Genomic DNA, 19,317 nt, shown 5'->3' with positions numbered 1-19,317 from the left:
TTTGTAGAAACAGAGTAGTGATAAAGCATGTGCAAATGTTATATGAGTGTACATTTTATCTACCTTCAGATTGATTGGTGCAGAATTGACCAGAGTGCTTAAGTTGACAAACCCTGTGAGTACAGTCACAGACAAAAGTGATTAGGCAAACTGGTTTCTAACACTCAAAGATACAGCTGTTTAAAGATAGGTCTTAATCAGAACAATTTAATTGTCTACACTGTAAAGCTATATTTACTATTTTTATCCTAGAATTTACACCAACTCTGGGTTGTAAACTGCTTAACTCAATCAAAACCATCAAGAAATGATACGCTTATAGTCAATACTAGGCTTACTTTATAGATAATGAATTATAAATCTGTATGGATTTGTAAAAATTAAAATGTGTTTGTTATTTTCCTGATTGTCTAGTAAGCTTATGCCTGCCAGTGGTGGAAATGTAAATTCCTAGATAATTCCCATTGGTGGATACACACACATTGTTCAAATTTGTATATTTAGAACAATGTTTGGCTTTGATCAGGGAAGAGCTGGGATAATAAACCTAAAATGATCAACCATTCAAGCCACTTACAGTCTTTTTGATGATATGATGAATTATTCTAAGTAGACTATGCTGAAGTTTGAAAATAATAGATGTTTGCCAATATAGGTGATTGTTAGTTGCACATTTGATGGTTACAACAACCAAATTCACAGGCCAAATTCACATCTGCAATAAACTAGATTTTCTTAGTCCAGGACTAGGTTTTATCTTTGTCTGTGAACCCAGCCCAATAGTTTTTTTTTTTATTGATCTTGATCTTATATTCAAGGACTACGGTTAAATACAGCATTTAACTTTTATATTGCCCAGCTTTACTTCATAGCTAGTAATATTCTACCCTCTGGTTACATAGTAAAGGCAATGCAATTTAGAAAATCTTGAAGTCCAGTCAATTAATTTACACACTACAATGTCCTCAAGACCCAGTTCCAATGGGGATATGTATTGATGAATATTAGGTAATTTTATCAGACCTCATTTGGTTATATTACTATACTGTAACATATTGGAGAGGGAGCGTAATATTTTATGGTGGTGCTTCTGTGCTTCTTCCCACCCAGAACCTATTATGAATATGACTCACAGGAGATTTAATAGTGGGATGGGCCCTTCCTTTCCCAGACTCCCACTGTCAGGGCTGTGAATGAAATACTTCATCAGCAATTATCAAGAATGAATGGGTATTGATCAGAGGGATCTGAATCAAATAGTGACAATGCTTGACAGCACAACACACAGAGATTGCATCTATAGCATCATACTGAACTCAATATGAGGTATGTTTTTCTTTTTGACCAGGGACAATACAGGGGGGTCTGTTTAGAAAACATGCACTATATAAATGGGCTCAGGTCAAAATAGGTGCCCTAGTTAGGGAATAGATTGCAGTTCAGAATGCACCCATAGACACAGAGACAGAAAAGGTGGATATCAGCAGGGGTTTCAGAGAACATATCCAGCTGGACATTTAATTTGAGGAATCTGATTAAATTCCTCATTTAATTACCCTGTTCTCAGCAGGGCTGTTGAGGACTGTCACAAGGGCCCTCTGCTTAATGTGGGCCATCTGCCTCCTCCTTTACTGAGAGCCTGCCTCCATGTCTCGGCTGTCACACTGTACGTCCTCTCAAGCCCTTTATTTCTTTTACATGGCTTCTCCACTCACTCTGCCTCTTGGGCTATACTCACTGCGCTACAAGTTGTGCTTTTCTACCAGTCACACAACACCCCTATAACCAACATTCCAGGCCTATGATCATCTCTCATATTGCGCCGCTGTTCTGGTTTGCCTCTCAGGCCTTCCTCTCTAGTGGCACTCATCCAGGTTGGACTACCACACTTGCACAAGTCCCCACCTGTAGCCACCCCATGCACCCAGTCTGCCTCTCAGGCCCTCCAGCCTGCCTCACAAAGGGATTCCATAAGCATCCTCTCACACACTCATCCAGCCTGGTTTGACCCAGAGCCCCATAACCCTGTGGGCAACTGTTGAGAAGTCAAGTGAAATCCTGTGAGGACCCACTAGGATCCGGTGCAGAGGAACAATAGGCTATTACATCACGATAACCATCCAGCAAGACAGTGGTTTGGGACGTTTCTGTCTTGGGTAGAAATATGCTAAACACGTCTGTGAACACCATTCTGATTCTTACTCTGCTATAATTACTGTTCTTAGCCCAAAACATGATATGACCAATGAAACTACATCTTAATAAGTAAAACATTTTGAATAATACTTGCCACGTTTCAAATGTTGCCAGTTTGGAATTTTGTTCCAAGAGTTGAAGAAAAACACATACTTAAAAATAGCATCAAAGCAATTGAAAAAAATGAATATCACTTAAGATTTTGAATTGAGGCATTGTCTAACATCTCTCTCAATGTGTTCACAAATCTCATAATCTTTCATAGACTGACTATTATTTTCACTTTTCCTTACTTTTGCCCTGTTTTTCATCATCACAATGCAAAGCCTTTTGAAAGCCAAAGACCAAGGTTGGTCAACATCTTTCCAGAAGTTATTTGTATCGAGCTCACATACTCTGCCCCTTCAATGGTTCGGAAATTGAATCAACCACTAATTGAACTCATGGACATTGTGATGACATGGCTTTTTGTAGTGCTTCCAACCGTTGAAACTGTAGGTCCAAAAATTTAATGTGTAACAAACCATTAATTAAGAAGACAAACGCTACGCTAATTTATGTCTTCCTTACTGAAATCAAAAGAGAAAAAGGAAGGGTATGGGGTTAAACTAGACTTCCTGTTTTTTAAGTCCATATCTAATAAGATTTTTCTAGTCTAAACGTCAGGAAGAATGACACCAACACTGACCCTTACATTACAGTCCATTGCATCCTTCACTCTGTTTGGAATACGTAGAAGTAGCAGTTTTCAGGGGCAATTATATGACCCAATTTCTGCCTTAAACGTTATCAGGGCAAAACTCCATCTTAATAACCTCTTCACATTTACTGGATCGCTTGAACAGAAAAAAAATTTTTTTTTCATCAAGACCAGAAGGTTTGAAATATAGTTTCAGGTGCTCCTTTATTGGTTTTTGCATTTATTTAATTTATTTTATAACACCCTTCTTACATCAGCAAAAAGTCACTAATTGCTTTCACAGATACCCAGCCAGAAACCCCAAAGAGCAAACAACAGGGCTGATGCACGGTGAAAAAACCCCCTACTAGGGTTGACACAGAAAAAACTTAGAGAGGAACCAGGCTCTGAGGGGCTGACAGTCCTCTTCTGCCTGTGCTTGGTGAAGAATACAACAGTACATACCCATTCGGACCACATCAATGTGTTTGCATATTGTTGTAATGTTGTATGTTGTATTACTGTATTGGTGAGTTTGTTTCAGTGCTGCATGACATTGTCAGTTAAATTTGTTTAAAAAAGTTACTTAGTATGTAATAGTTTGCTGTTATGTTGCCTATTGTAAAAACAACATTGGAGAAAATGTATTGTGTTTTGAGATTTCCCAATACGATAACTGTAGGAATTCAGAATGGAATGTCCTTGGGGACATTTAAAGGTTCATTGTATGTTTCCTGCTGCAGTCATCTGCTGTACTTGGCTTTATTCACATATATATATTTTTTATCTCAATACCTTTTTCTATTTTCCCGTTAATGGAAAAAGTGTGAGCGATGATAAAAGAGGGGCATGACTGCCTGAAACCAGTGAAATGGTTGGAAAATCCTTGACATTTTTATGACAGGTAATTTAAACTCTCACTCAAAATTATTGAACACCGAATGCCAGAATCCAGAAGACACTGCTTTTACCTTTTAGCTATTGGTGCAAATTGTAGGAGCCAAATATAAGATTTAAATCCCAATGGGCGTTTTTACAGAAAGATGAGTCATTAGCATTAGCATCATCCCTTTTAAACTAATTTCTGTTCATATGAGTCTTGGGCCATAGAGGGGCAGTTCCTGCAGCACTAAAGCACTGTTATTATCTCTCACCTCAACTCCCAATAGGATTCAGATACAGATTAAATCTGTCTCACTAAAACCACCTTGGAGATGTATTTACCATCTGTGGTTCATCTGCCTCGTAATTCTTAATAACTTTTTAGCGAGCACTTACTGGCTGACTCAAATATTGGACATTTACAATATCTAATTGTGTCCTCAAACTGTAAAGCAGTTTAGACCATTGCCCTGCTCTGTATGGATTAAATGAATCCCATTTTGTATTGTTGTTAGTATAGTAATTTATTTAGTTGTCTTAGATAATGTTTCTTGTCATTTTAGATTAACAGCTTTTTTAAATATTTTTTTTACTGGTTACGAGGAAGGGAATACCATAGACAGATGCTTCAGAAATCTTGTTTCTAACCACCAACATGTAACCGTCAGCTATTACAGAAAACACTGCATGGCAAATGACACACACACACAAAAAAAAAAGTTTCACAGAGAAAAAGAGCCAGGTTTGAAGGCATCCTGCCATAGCTGAGACAGAATGTGTGGCACGGATAGTTGTGGAAATTTGAGCAGTTAATATCCTCAAGATTTGTTTCCATTGAGTAATCTTATTCAAAATTTCGGAGAGATAAATTATTGGTGTGTTGTAAAAAAGCAATTATATTGCATGACACTGCAGAAACTGTTCATAGGATTTTAGTCAATACTTCTGAAAGTAGTGATCAACAACAAAAATGTATCTACAAAAATCAATAACTACCAAGTTGGTAGAAATTATAGTACAAAACCCAGCTAAACTAATCTAAAATTTGAATTCTTCTAATATAAAGTACCTGAAAATTTTGGCAAGCTTTTTCAAACATACTGCCATACATTGATTTCCTACCTGTTGGGCCCTGTCCGGGGCCTCCCCCAGATAGGGCCACAGAGTCACAGGACCCTCCTGTCTCAGCCCCAAGGTCTGCTGCTATGTTATTGTGCCGGGGGAGTAGGGTCACTTCTCCATCTCCACTGTAAATCCTTGTAGATTTAAGGAATGCATTTTCTAAATTTTCCCTGTCTCCTGTCCTGTTTTAAACTTAGGAGGACATGCGGTCTTGGCCCACACCTCCGGAGTACCAGGCTTGAAAGACTTGTTGCTGTCCCTGTCCAAAGTCCTCCTGGTTGTGTTGCAGATCAAGACGATACCTGACCATTTCAGCTGCCACTCTGATGATAAAGTTTCAATGCATTTAAGTTACATCTAGCTGTGGGCTCTCAAGATCAATGGATACATTGTATTATGCGAGTATACTGTAATTCAAATATTCAAGTAAGTAAGAAATATCAGAACATTATCCCACAATCAAATTATGGTGAATCAGTTATTTAGTATTATGTGACTTGTACTTAATAAGCTGCAAATAAGGTATAGGGGAAAAATATATATTTTAACTTGAAATAATATACAAAAGAGACTCTAATGGTGCTAAAACATTTCAGTTTGGTATATTGTTGTTGTTTCAGAGGACAGTATTTACAGTGTGTGTTTAATTATGACAATAAAACATTGAGCTATTTTATATTTTCCCCCAGGTGGTGTTTCTTGGGATTCCATGTGCTGTATAGAAGATGCTGTGTCTTGGTACAAGGGTTCATTTAAGGACATTGTTCCAAGAGTATGAGGAATCACTGACAGCGGCTTTCCCCTACGGTCAGATTAATGAAGCATTTGCACTGATGCAAAATGTTACTGGGGCTTTGCTCGGTCTCTGAATGTGTCCGTGTGGGCTGACTACAGTGATAATGATGATCATAAGGGTTTTGTCACTGACAGGTAGTCTGAAGTCCACTGGTAGTACCACCCATTACAGAAAAACAGCAGAGGGTGTCCTGTAGTATAGTGGCTACCTCTTTGTTACTTGTTTCTACAGTACCAGGATAGAGAGACAGCTCAGTCACGATAATAGAGCCAGCACTGTTAGATAAGGTTTGTCAGTAGGAGCTGTTTTAAAAACGTTTCAGAAAAACACATTTTTGACTAATTGACGCATTATTATACACTTGTTTCATATAATTACTTTATCTTTGGTATCTCAATAACATCAGTTGGTGCATGCATCAAATATAGTTAGGAGAGGGCTAATTAATTGCATGCACACACATTTACCCATACTCACCAAACAGCCCACTGGAACATCAGTGTAATCAACCCAACCTACAATCAAGAAACCATGTGTGAAGTTTTTGGATCAAACACAATTGGAATGCATGGCAAAAATAATAGTATAACTGGCTATATGTTTACTATATGGTATAAGTGGAGTTTGACAAAGAAAGCCTTAACCTGAATAAAAATTCTTAGCTTTTACTATTTGTAGGCCTCCAGACGGATGGACATTGATCTCATACACACGCACATGCACATTCACAAGTACCATAACACATGTTAGGGCCAAGAATTGGTTCCCATGAAAAGAAACCTGACCTTTAACACTAAAACACTAATCTTAACCACTAGCCTAAAATATAAATAACACAATTTGAGTTGTGAGGACCAGCCAAAATGTCCTTACGTCTTTTAATGTTTAATGGTTCTTTGCTTGTGAAGTCCATACATGTATAGTGCATAAATAAAACCCACACATCCTTTCTCTTTCTGCCTTTAATAATTTTCTCTTTATCAGAACATTTGGTGAACAAATGTTTTCCATTTAATTGATACCCCAGCAAGGTTCCTGAATCACCTAGGATATTTTCAGAAAAGCTAAGGGGCCAATTTCCATCTCTCACTAACAACATATGTTGCTTTGCAGTCACTGGAGAATATAGAAATGCATCAGCACTTCAGCATGAAAGGTAAACACTTAAAACTACCGATGAAGAATTTAGTAGAAGAAATTCATGAATGTCACAAATTCCGAACCAAACTGGGATACATAACATACCGGACCATTATTTTTCTAGTGACCCCCAAAATGGCCTGTTTTCTTGAGATCCCCATTTTTTGCCAAATAATGATTTGGTTGAAAAATGTATGAGTTGGACGAAGTCACAAAGTTGAAGACGGACCAGTTTGGCTGTTCATAGTACACATTAGGCTTATATTATGTAAGTTATAAAAAAGAGACTGCTTACGTAATAAGTCTCAGCCCCAATGTTTTATGCTGCTATATTATTGTGCCAGGGGAGTAAGGTCAGTCCTCCTTCTCCACTGCAAATCCTTCTAGATCTTAGGAATGCGCTCTCAAGGTTTTCTTTGTCTCCTGCTCTGTTTAAACTTAGGAGGACATGAAGTCTTGGCCCACACCTCCAGAGTACCAGGCTCGAAAGACTTGTTGCTGGCCCTGTCCAAAGTCCTTATATACCAAAGAGTTGAATGCTGGATAGTGTTTTAACCTGAACCATACCGGCGTCCCGTCTACGGGACGGTTCATACTCATTTGCGGCATGTGGTAAAAACTGCGACGATTCGTAAAATATATTTTTTTTTGTCATAGGCATGTCTTATATCGCCAGAAAGCTTGGAATCTCGTTAAACTAATTATAATATGCAATTTAAAAAAGCTATTACGACGACCAAACACGGTGCAATTGTTTCAGGACAGTCAACAAAAACAAAATACTTTACTGTAGGCACTCGGTTTCATTTTTCATGTATCACGGAAAATTTTGTACTTACATTACTGAACCTCCGCAGATTTCTTATCCCTCTGTTCCCAGAGAGGACGGGAAGCATATTTTTGCTTGGTAAAATCCGTTTTAATTTTCATAGTATCCATGCGTCACAGAATGAAAAATGACTCGATCAACATGCAACCAAACTATTCATGCTATCCAGACCGTAACACAAGTATTTTCCCCGTGACATTTGGTATGTCTGTAATGATTAGACACTCAGGAAGATAACTAGCCTTATTCCGAGATTCTACACAGCGAATTGGCTGCGCAATACCTCAGTAAACCCTAGTAGCGCGCCTCACGTTACGCACCAATAAGATGGACCAAGACAAACTTGAAGGACAATATCTTCCTCCAATGACGACCAATTAATTTGAAACATAGCTAGCTAGATAGCCAATGAGCTGGCCTTTCTTGTGATGTGGGAATGTGCACTGTGGGAAGAATGGGCTGGAATCTAGAGGTGTGCTCAACCAGACACCCCTGCATCATTTCGAATTGAGAGAGCATCAGAGCGCGCTAGTATTTTCGTTACGCACATTGTTGCTAGTACTTAGTAGTTACTTCTTCTTGTTATTTCGATCATTTTAAACATTTCGAATTTGAACATGGCTCCTAAAAGTGGGAAAGCGAAATCCAAGACCAAGTACACATACTTGGAGGAGATTTTTGAGGAGATTCAGCGAGAGAGTGACCGAGAGCTAGACAAGGACTCTCTTAGTGAACTAAGTTTTGATTCTGGCGAGGAAGAATTGTTCTTGGAAGGAAAGGATCCCGTTTTAGATTGGTGAGTAAAATAAATTATTGTTCTTTATATGTATGTTCATATGTATGTGTGTACGTGTATATGCTTGTGTACACCTGAAAAATATTTTTATTTGGGTAGTAAGTGTAGTAATATGTATATATTACAAATATACAATTACAGTACAAATAAACACATACACAAATATATATTTCAGCTAAACTTTCATATAAAAAGTTATATAAATACAGATTGAAAGAACTGTTCTTTGTCCTGTGCTATATGTGAGCGTCTTGTTTTGTCTGGGGTTTTTTCCGTCCTGTTTTGGGCCCAGTTGTAAAAGAGATCTTAGTCTCAGTCTGCATGCCTTGTTGAAATAAAGTTTAAATTAGAATATATATATATATATATATATATATATATATATATATATATATATATATATATACACACACACACACACACACACATTTGTTATATGGCTATAACATGTTGTTGTCCCAATATATAATTGTAGTATTTGTCCCCATATGTAATTCTAGTCAAATCTAAATTTTATTTTTTAACAGTGGAAGCGACTCAGACTCGGATGATCTCTGGGAGCCGGCTGCAAAGAGACAACCACAATCAAGCAGTCCTGCCCTCACTACTTCAGGAGCATCTACATCTGCCATTGTTTCTGGGTCTACAACAAGCACACCTTTTGTCTCCAAAATCACTCCAGGTCCGATGTCATCCACACCTACCCCCGTCCGGCCATCCAGAGGTGTGAAGAGACCAGCCCAGAGACAAAGACGGGCCAGTGCACCAGCTGACACCCCCACTGAGGGAGAGGACCGTTGGCACACAGTACTGGAGGAGGATGTGGAGCCACGTCCACCCACATTCAGGCCTAAAAGGCAGCCTGGACCTCAGCTGGACATGACTGGGACATACAGCCCCCTCCATCTGTTCCAGCTGTTTATTACTACCTCTGTTCTTGCGACGCTGGTGTCGAACACCAACAAGTATGGGACTAAAAAGCAAGCTTGAAAAAAAGAGGCATGGAAGACCATTTCCATCAATGACATGTACTCCTACATATCACTGGTCATTTACATGGGGATTGTGCTCCTCTAGCATTCCTGCCTCCTCTAGCACTCCTGCCCCAGGACCTGCCTCCAGTGGTGCGCACATACCAAAGTATCTGGTTGCAGACCTGAATGTGCCTCAAGGCCAAAAGGGTACAGTTGGAAGGCGCCGTTGTACCCTGTGCCATAAAAGTCACCTATTACCTGCACAACTTGTGGTGTCACCCTGTGCTTTACAACAGAAAGATACTTTTATGGTACTTGGCATCAGCAGCATAACATTATGTAGAGGGTTGACTTGGGTGATCTGGACCCTCAATGTGTACAAAGTTTTTTTTTCACTTTTTGTTTGCTGTGGTTTGCTGTTTGCACTTTTGACATTAGATCAGTGTTGGCTTCTAACTTAGCCCTTATTGTAAATCGTTCACTTATTTTGGGGGGCATTGGATCAGCGTTCTCGTTGGGCCTCCTGTCAGTACCTTTATGAAGAGAAACCAATGATCCACCATGTATGACATTTCTGGGAGTGTGTAAACCTTATTTGTTATTACACTTGTATTTTTGAATAATCTCTGTTGTCATATGCTTGGAATTTAATCATTTATCCAATTTGGCCACTTGGGTAGATTTGGGGACACTCGGGAAGGACACTTGGGAGTCCTCTTACAGAATATTCTGCAGCTCTATGGTCATTCAATGTAGCTGCCTAAAACTTTACCTACAGTCTCCTGCCTTCTAAGGGACACTACTTGAAGTGTCTCCAGCCTCCTATCTCAATGCATGGCCTTCCCACTGCATTTCAAACATGATGATAAAAATAAAAAAAATAAAAAACGTATGTTTTTGGTTTGTTTTATCTTCTGCCAAATCTATTGTGTTATACTTTCCTGCATTAATTTATAATTCCTGCAAACTACAGAGTGTCTCCTTTCAAATGGTACCAAATAAATGTTTCTACTATACTCAGGTCATGAGCTACAAGCATTTAGATTTGGGTACATCATTTTAGGCGGAAATTGACTTTATTTGCACCTAAGATAACAGGTTAAATATTTTTGGGGGGGAGTAAACAGACTCGATTCTATGGGGTATCTAGTATATTTGCACCATGGAATAAAATCATGTTCACAATATGCAGTTATGCTTTTTTAAATGTAACCTTTATTTAATAATGAAAAAGACAAAGATTAAAAATCTCTTTTACAGGATTGTCCTGAAATCTGAATATGAAATGCATATTTCAGTCACATTTCCTCCTGCACCTGCGCCTGGTTTTTGCCCTTTAAACTGCTTTTTCTGGGCATTCAACTTTTCACCATGCCACCATTAATCTGAACTATACAATTAATGCAAATAATCTTAAAATCATTGATTTCATCACTAAATAAAGAAACACTGTCAGGGTAAAAACAACTATTACATTCCAGAAGCAGTTATTCATTACCTACAGGGACAGTTAGGAGTCATCGGGTGTGGTCCAAGGGGTCAAGTCCCCTTCAAAAGGAAACATGGATACAAAAGGATACCTCAGCATGTAATTAAAATGGATTCTAGTCTCCCGCCTCATAAATTAATGCAATGTAAACATTAGGTGTGAGACAGGACAGCAAAACCCCCACGAGAGGTGTTGGGTATAGCCCAAACAGTTCACTCACATTGCATTAGCGTTAGGTATGGCATAGTGTTTCCAGAGTAAGCTAGTGACTTCACCCCCGAATGGCATTGCAGAGAGGATAACCCAGTGAAGAAGGGAGCAAAGACAGCAAGGATAGTTTATAAATCCAGTGCCGTTCACCTTGACAACCCTGGGCCTTACTAAACTTAATAATCTAGAGATGATTCAGTAAACAATTTATGGTGAAGGCAGAATCGGCAGACCAGTTTTTGCTAAGGTAAGGAAGCCTGTGTTTTGTGACCGTAGTGTGAAGGTATTCAGCAGGGTAAATTCAGCGAGATAAGTAGGAGCAAGTTCATATAATGCACTGTAGTTTAACAGTAAAATCTTAAAATTAGCCCTAGCCTTAACATGCAGCCATTTGCCAAATGTTTTCGTTCTAGTTGACAGTCTAGCAGCTGTGTTTAGCACTAATTGAAGTCTATTTAGTGTCTTATTAGGGAAAACTGTTGAGAAGAGCATTTCAACAGTATTCTTGAAGTAAGAAAAGTATTGATTAGCTATTCTGTCGAATCTTTGGTGTTTTGCAGTGTTTCAGAGATGCCAGTCTTATAATACATTTCATATTTTCATCAAAAGACAGATTGGGTTGTGCGTAACGATGAGATCAGTCACGGTCCTATTTTTGATTTCAGCACAACCGCTGATGTTTAGTGTGAGATCTGACAGCAAATCTCTTTGTTTCTTGAGCCTTTCAGGGTTTTTCTTTGGTCTAAAATTATAATAATGTTATTTCATCAAATTCCGTATGTATGTAAGACAGGCATCCAGGTTACACAATTTGGGGATTGACCATGTTTCAGTAAAATATTCCAGAAAACATCACAAAAAGTAATGTGTCAAAGGTCATGTGAACGGTGAAGATACTGTAAGAGTACATGGCCTTTTAAGACTAAATTATTCATTTACATATTCAAATGTTCTGATGACCAGCGGGGACAGAAGTCCTTACTTTTCAGAAGTAAATGTAAATGTCATTTGGCTTTTCATAACCAATTGTTTAAATAGAAACATAAGTGGATGTGGAGAATGCAAGAAGTCAGAACCTCCTGAGAAAATGTAAATGTCAGTTGGCTTTTCAAGCCATGTGTTTTAGAGGTCAAAACGAATAATAAAAATGCAATCAATACAGTACAAAGTGAAGGAGGGTGGCACAGTCATAGGCATGGCAATTACATTCTTCCACTTGCATTGCAATTGTCTTCTGTATTTTATAGTACAGTGTTGTACTTATTCATTGGAGTTGTCTGACGTGCGCTGCCTGTGAAACCATTGATGGCTCCCTTCTTGACCTATATTGGTCCACACGGACACATTCTTGCCTGGTTTAGACCCCATCTATCACAGCAATATCAATTCATATGTGTGAATGCTGTCCTCTGACAGACATAAGGTATGCCTTTATGTTCCTCAGTGCTCTGTTTCTGGACTTCTTTTGTTTTTACTACATATGCTGCCTCTGTGCAATGTCACCCAGAAACACACTGTCAATTTTCAATGCTATGCAGGTGTCCCAGAGGGATGAAAGTACACAACGGGGACTTCTAGCATTGGGAGCAGGAGGGGGAAGTTGTTGGGGTTTCATGTTTTTTACAGATGGCTGATTAGCTTGATTGGCAACAGCGGGCGGGGAGGAGGGGATAAAAGTTGACCAATGAGCGACGCCTTCGGAGGCCCTGGCCCGCCTTGCAGCCCTGACGTCTCGCTGTTCGAGTCCTGGCGACCTCATCGGACGGTAACGACGCCCTCTCCAAAGGAGGACCACGATCAGCACCGGTGGCGAGACAGAGGACGCGGGCCGGGTAAGCCGCAAGCAGCTGGACCACGGGGGATAAACTGGCAGATTTTAGGCCAGACCATTTTATGGTTGGGAGCCGGGGGGAGTACAGGATTGGGAGGGGGTGTTTTATAGGGGTTGTGGTAATAATAGGTCTAAGTGTTTTCACTGGTTTCAGTCGGGGCACGACCGGAACCGGACGGAAATATAAACGTTGTTTATGTCTATGTAGGGGTGGGAGGGAGTGTTAGTAAGCTGCTGCCGCTGGAAGTTAGGGGCCATGGGAAAATCATTATTGGGGATCTTGTGTAGTGGTCCGTGGGTTCCAAGCGCTATCCAGATGATACCCTTGTGGTGTTAAACATGATACTGTGGTGTTACTTAGTGTGCTCCGCTGTGCCGAGGTGTGCACAAGCTTGGCTGCTCTTTAAGTGGGGAGTTGAGACCGGTGTCCATTATTATTGTTTGGAGTGAATCCATTTCTAAAATAGTATCCTAAGTGTCAGTGGCTGAGGGACGGCTACGGTAGCCGCTACTCTGTGAATTCCATCAAATTCCGTAGGTCTCAGAAAAAGCAACAGCAGCATGCCCATTCATGAACTTATAACATAGCTTTTTCAATTGTAGTGGTGTTGTCTGTTGTTTTGGGAATCCAAAAGGACCGGGTGTGTCACTGGCTATTAAGTGGACAGTGGGGACACAGGCAACACTTATTTCAATGAAACATGGTCAAGCCCCATAACTGCCTACACTGGAAGCCTGTGTTTCAAAAATAAGGAGTTGGATAACCAAAAATGTTTGACTTTAAAACTCTGAATAACTGGAATGTTTAGCATCCAAGAGAAAAATAGATTTACTGTCAGATTTCACACTGAACATATTGAAAATAGCCTCTCCAGAAGAATTATGCAGAAAAGATAATACACGCGTTAGTTCAATATTAGACAGTGCAATGCTCTTCTCTCTGGCTACCCTGATAAAACACTAAATAAATTAGTGATAAATACAGCTGCTAGAATCTTGACTAAAACCAAAAGAGTTGATCACGTAACTTCAGTACTAGTTTCTCTACTGTGGTTGCCTGTTAATGCTAGATCTGATCTGAATATATTTTAACCTGCAAAGCATTACATGGGCACCTATTTATCTCTCTGAATTGGTCCTGCCATACATACTATCTGTCCGTAGCCTATAGTCACAAGATGCTGGCCTCCTTCCTGTACCTAGAGTTTCTAAACAAACAGCTGAAGACAGGGCTCCAGTCTCCCCTAGGGCTTCATTACTGTGAAAGACGCAGACTCAGACTCAACCTTTAAGTATTTATTTAGGACCCATCTCTTCAGTAGGGCCTATGCTTAAGTGAAGTCTGGGGTTTATATGTTTTCGGCTGGGAGGACTGCCCTTTAGCTGAAACCCAGGGGAGGACGTCTCTGAGCTGCTACGCCACCACCCAACACTTCAACAACACTACAGTATCCACGCACCCACCACTGATTCTATGCTGAGATATCATTTGTATCTGAGGAATGCTCCTGCTAATATCTCCGGGGTCCTGTTGAATCATAGGTGGCCCTGAGTCCGTGGACCACGCCTGAAAACATCCTTGCCTGGCAACTCCTGGCTGCCCCTGTCCAATGTCCATCTGGTTGTGTTGTAGATCGAGATTATGCCTGACGATTTCTAGATACAGCCCGACTTTTTGCTGACCCACTTTGAACATGCAAAGATATTGATGTCACCCCAAAACGTAATGTGATCCTCTCACTTCCCCTCTAGCTTTTACAACCAATGGGATTTTACATCCTCACTCCTCTCCTCTGGTTTTCTCAACCAATGGGTTTGCAGAAGGAAAAAAGGAACGAGGATAAATGGTGAAAGGCATCTTCTCCCATCCCAACTCATAGATGAATTCCAGGATTATAAACCACTGATTGTAAAAGCACTGTTGTTGAGCCAAAATGCGCCCCCTGACAAATTGTGCACCAAGATGTGTTTGCCAATACGTCACCAAACTCCTTTTCAAACTTGGAATTTGGAGGATAGCAATTACACTTTAGACCATAAGATTAGATCATATCATGCACACGTAAACAACATGTTAGAAATTCAGGCCAAAACGAGAGTTGTGTTGGCCACGATCACAGACTGAATCTGTATTACAGCCTCGCCTCATTGAGCTCCATACACTCCGATGCACATCTTGCCGAGCCGTACTGCTTGTTATCAGGCTGCTCGCTCAACCAGGAAGTATTTGCTGGCAACAAAGCTCTTGAAGGGGAGCACCTTCACCACTAACAACCATGATTGAGCTTGAAGGTGTCCGACGTACAGCGAGGTAAGACAGCCCTTATCGACATCAACCCTGCCAAACCTGGACGCTGCGGAGCCCAGATGCACCAGCCCTTGCAAGACCGCTTGTGCACATTGTGTTACGGTTATCCATATGTCAATTTTCTCTTACCTTTCTAATACTTTCTAACTGTGCATTTACGTAAGTGTATCGCATCCTACACTGTTAACAAACCACGCAAGGACATTGATTTGATGATGAGTGTTGAGCATCTGCTTGCTATTGCTCACTAACCACTGTGTTTGCTGACCCAGAGTGACTCTTCGCCTGCAGAGCAGAGACTGAGGGAATCCTGTATACCCGATACATCATGATTAGTTCAACTTGAGACGTGATATCCCACCACAGCAAGGGGCCCTCCTGAAGTCTGAGGGCACCACCCTTTCACTTTCCACTCTCTGCCAATGTATCAAAGAACAGTTTCCACATTCTTCAGTCAGTAAAATGAATTAAAAGAGATGGTTTCACATCTGGAACCCTTGTGACAAACCCGGACTAGTGACACACCTGGACCCCTTCCACGACCCACTGAATGGAAAGCCTTAAGATCGACTGCTCTTTACTACAGTACTAAATACACATGTTAAATCAATAACACTGTTCTCACACATTACAAAGGAGACCAGAGCTTTATCATAGTTTATCCAGAATTTTTGGTAGGTACGAATAAATAAAACCCACCGCCACTGCTTCTATGTCAATCACTCAAGAACATACAGCTCACAGACTATACAGCAACTTTTTCCTAGTTTTCTTCTCTTCCAAATGAGATAAAGAATTAGATCAGAACCAAAGCTGCACACATACCACATTAATTAAAAGTAGCATGAAACAATAACTTTGGGAATAGAAATAACTACTTTTTTATCCTTTTCAGTTTTACCTACCCTCAGGGTGTATTCTGGAGTGCATTTAAGCCACGCAACCCAAGTCAAGGGTGAAGAAGAAGAACAAAGCTCCAAAGCACATATCGTAAAGCTATCCTGGTTTCAAACAGACCCACCCCACCACACGTTTGAAAGTGATATAACATTTATGAGATCTGTAAAGGAATGCAAATGTATGCAACCCTGAGGGGGAGAAACATACAGCAATGCAATTAATAAATTGAAATTATGCAGATTAATGAGTTGGATGGTTATTGAAAAATGTGTCGTTGTCGTCCTTGCCAAGCACAGTAAAAAGGTATGTGTGCGTGTGTGTGTGTATAATGCATGTGTGTAATGTAGTCTGTGTTTCAAGCTTTACGGTGCAGTATGCCGTAGGCTCACTTCTGAAACCTGCCCTGATGATGTGTCCCATTAGAGTCACTGAGAATGGGAACCGTCAGTGCCTTCTACGCCTTCAGAGAAGGGCTAAGGAGCGATAGAATTATATACATGCACTATGGTTAAAGGATTTGGTGTCACTTAGAAATGTCCTTGTTTTTGAAAGATTTCAATGAAATAATATCAAATTGATCAGAAATACAGTGTAGACATTGTTAATATAAACGACTATTGGAGCTGGAAACGACTGATTTCCAATGGAATCTCTGCATAGGTGTACAGAGGCTCATTATCATTAACTATTATTCCTGTTTTCCAATGGCACTTGATCATTACAAAACCCTTTTGAGATTATGTTAGCACTGCTGAAAACTGTTGTGCTGACTAAAGAAATAATAAAACTGGCCTTCTTTAGACACATTTATTGTCTGAAGTGTCAGTGTTAGTGGGTTCGATTACAGGCTTAAAATGACCAGAAACAAAGACATTCCTTCTGAAATTCATCAGTCTATTCTTGTTCTGAGAAATTAAGGCCATTCCATGTGAGAAATTGCAGAGAAACTGAAGATCTCGTCCAACGATGTGTAGTACTCCCTTCACAGAAAAACGCAAAATGATTTTAACCAGAATAGAAAGAGTGGGAGGCCCCGGTGAACAACTGAGAAAGAGGACAAATACATTAGTGTATAGTTTGAGAAACAGACACCTCACAGGTCCTCAATTGGCAGCTTAATTAAATCGTACCTGCAAAACACTAGTCTCTACATAAACAGTGAAAAGATGACTCTGGGATGCCGGCTTTCAAGGCAGAGTTGCAAAGGAAAAGCCATATCTCAGACTGGCCAATAAAAAGAAAAGATTAAGTTGGGTTAGAGAACACACACACTGGACAGAGGTAGAACTCTGCCTAGAAGGGAAGCGAAGCGCGTTGGAGTAACGAGGGCAGCAGAACCACCAACAAGGTGTTTGTTTTGCACGTGCTTAAGCCAGAGTACACGAGAAGACAAACTGTCTATACTCCTCATCACTCACTGAGCAGCTGCGCCTGCTGAGCAAAATCATTTGAAAGACATCTTTTCAATGTTCATTCAATCTCTTTTCAACCAGGAAGACATCTTTTCAGGAGCTTTTCAGCAGTTTTTTTTACGCCTTTTCAACATCCTTTTCTGAGTGCTGTTAGCGATCATCTCCCCCCCTGCAAAAAATTATGCAATGCTCGCTTTTCGCTCTAACCAAATGATGCTAAGCGAAATCCACGGAGCACAAACTCTTTATACTGTATATTCATGAAATCGAAAAGCATAGATTCTTGCTTCAGAGATTTGATATAATGCACATAAACTAAATGAGTGGTACTGTAATGTGGTACCACATTTTGGCCTAGGTTCAAAAGTCTCAGTTGGCCACTAGTGCAATGATCATTGTTCTTTGATAAGCATGACTAGAGAGACTGAAAACATTGACAGAATATATGGCTTATCATGAATGGTTGGACTCAAAGACAAATTGTCATTCAAACATTCAACATATTTCTATTAAGAGAATCTTGTTTCACCTATTTGCTCAATATAGTAACCCCTACAAAATCTGTACCGTTTACATACACACACACACACACACACAAATTCACATACATGCTTGCTCTTGCTAGTGTCACTCTGGAGTGACTGCGGTCAGCAAACAGGGTCATTGTGCACCGATGCATTAGTCTCAATTCGATTTTCTTCTCTCATACCAGAATGATCTCTCTCTGCTTTTCCTCAGTGTCCAGTTGTGTCCTGTGATCACATTTTAACAACCTCTTCCATCGTGACATTTTCTCAGGTACCACTGTAGTGCTTTAAGGTTTCTGCTCCTCTTTCTTTAATTTTAACAACAATCTGCAATGGTGTAGGTCATTTAGAATATATACTCCAGGAGTGGAGGACTTTAGACTATGACATTTGATTTGTGTTCTAAGGCTACATCCCTGTCTGCTCTCTCATAACGGATTCCATTGAATACACTTAACTACGCAAAGGCCTTGAGATGTCCTTCGGGATCTCTGCAGAAATGTTACAGGTACAGAATTCCACATATTCAGGTTTGTTCTGTATTTTGCTTCAGGAAATAAAGGGACATTTCACTACTACTCTATTTACCTACAGTCTGTTCACAGAAGTATTCAGGTCTCTGCACTTTCTCCACATTTCGTAACGTTATAGGCTTATTCTAAAATTGATACACGCAATATCCAATAATGACCAAGCAAAAAAAAAAGGGGTTTTAGAAGTTTTTGCAAATGTATTAAAACAAGAACCTAGTTCAACCAGCCTGCAATAGAAAATGTTGCCACCTCAATATTCAAACCCAGGTCACCCATGTGAAAGGCTAAGTCGTTAACCACTACACCACAGAGCTGTACATTTGCCAGCTGTCAGTATAGCCTCTTGTCTATGGAGGACTACATTTGCCATAATATGGAAAAAATAAACGCATAAATAAATATATACATAAATATATATATAAATAATTAAATAAATAAATAGAAATGGCATTTGCATTATGTAAGCTTATGCATCATCCAAATGAAATAGACATTTCATTTGGATGGTGTGATGTTGTTTATCATCCAAATGCAATGAGGTGGGACCTCACCCATTTGATAGAGCTGTCCACATACGACTGTGTGTTTTATGCTTGGAACACTGTGATTGGACACTTGAGAAGAAACCTACAGATGAGGGTTGTCAATCAAATAGCACACAAAGGAGTTCCAGTGTTTCCTTATCGTTATGTC

General features: G+C 39.9%; 1 protein-coding gene across 1 annotated transcript; it reads left to right on the top strand.

Annotated features, from left to right (window-relative positions):
* Positions 1–7,368: 7,368 nt before the first annotated feature.
* Positions 7,369–10,336, top strand: LOC117592893. The gene is made up of 2 exons (XM_034287078.1): positions 7,369–8,440; positions 8,968–10,336. Exons 1-2 carry the CDS (start codon positions 8,262–8,264, stop codon positions 9,428–9,430), a joined length of 642 nt encoding a protein of 213 aa, XP_034142969.1. The 5' UTR covers positions 7,369–8,261; the 3' UTR covers positions 9,431–10,336.
* Positions 10,337–19,317: the final 8,981 nt, after the last annotated feature.

This window comes from Esox lucius, chromosome 17, assembly GCF_011004845.1.
Source record: "Esox lucius isolate fEsoLuc1 chromosome 17, fEsoLuc1.pri, whole genome shotgun sequence".
NCBI lineage: Eukaryota > Metazoa > Chordata > Actinopteri > Esociformes > Esocidae > Esox > Esox lucius.
Note: the sequence above shows the minus strand (reverse complement) of the source record. Positions and strands in the feature narration are given on the sequence as shown.

Excerpts from the sequence above, each read along its gene's own strand:
- LOC117592893 (XM_034287078.1), top strand. The coding sequence starts at position 8,262 with ATGGCTCCTAAAAGTGGGAAAGCGAAATCCAAGACCAAGTACACATAC. Across the intron at positions 8,441-8,967 it reads AAGGATCCCGTTTTAGATTG|TGGAAGCGACTCAGACTCGG; the intron begins GTGAGTAAAATA and ends ATTTTTTAACAG.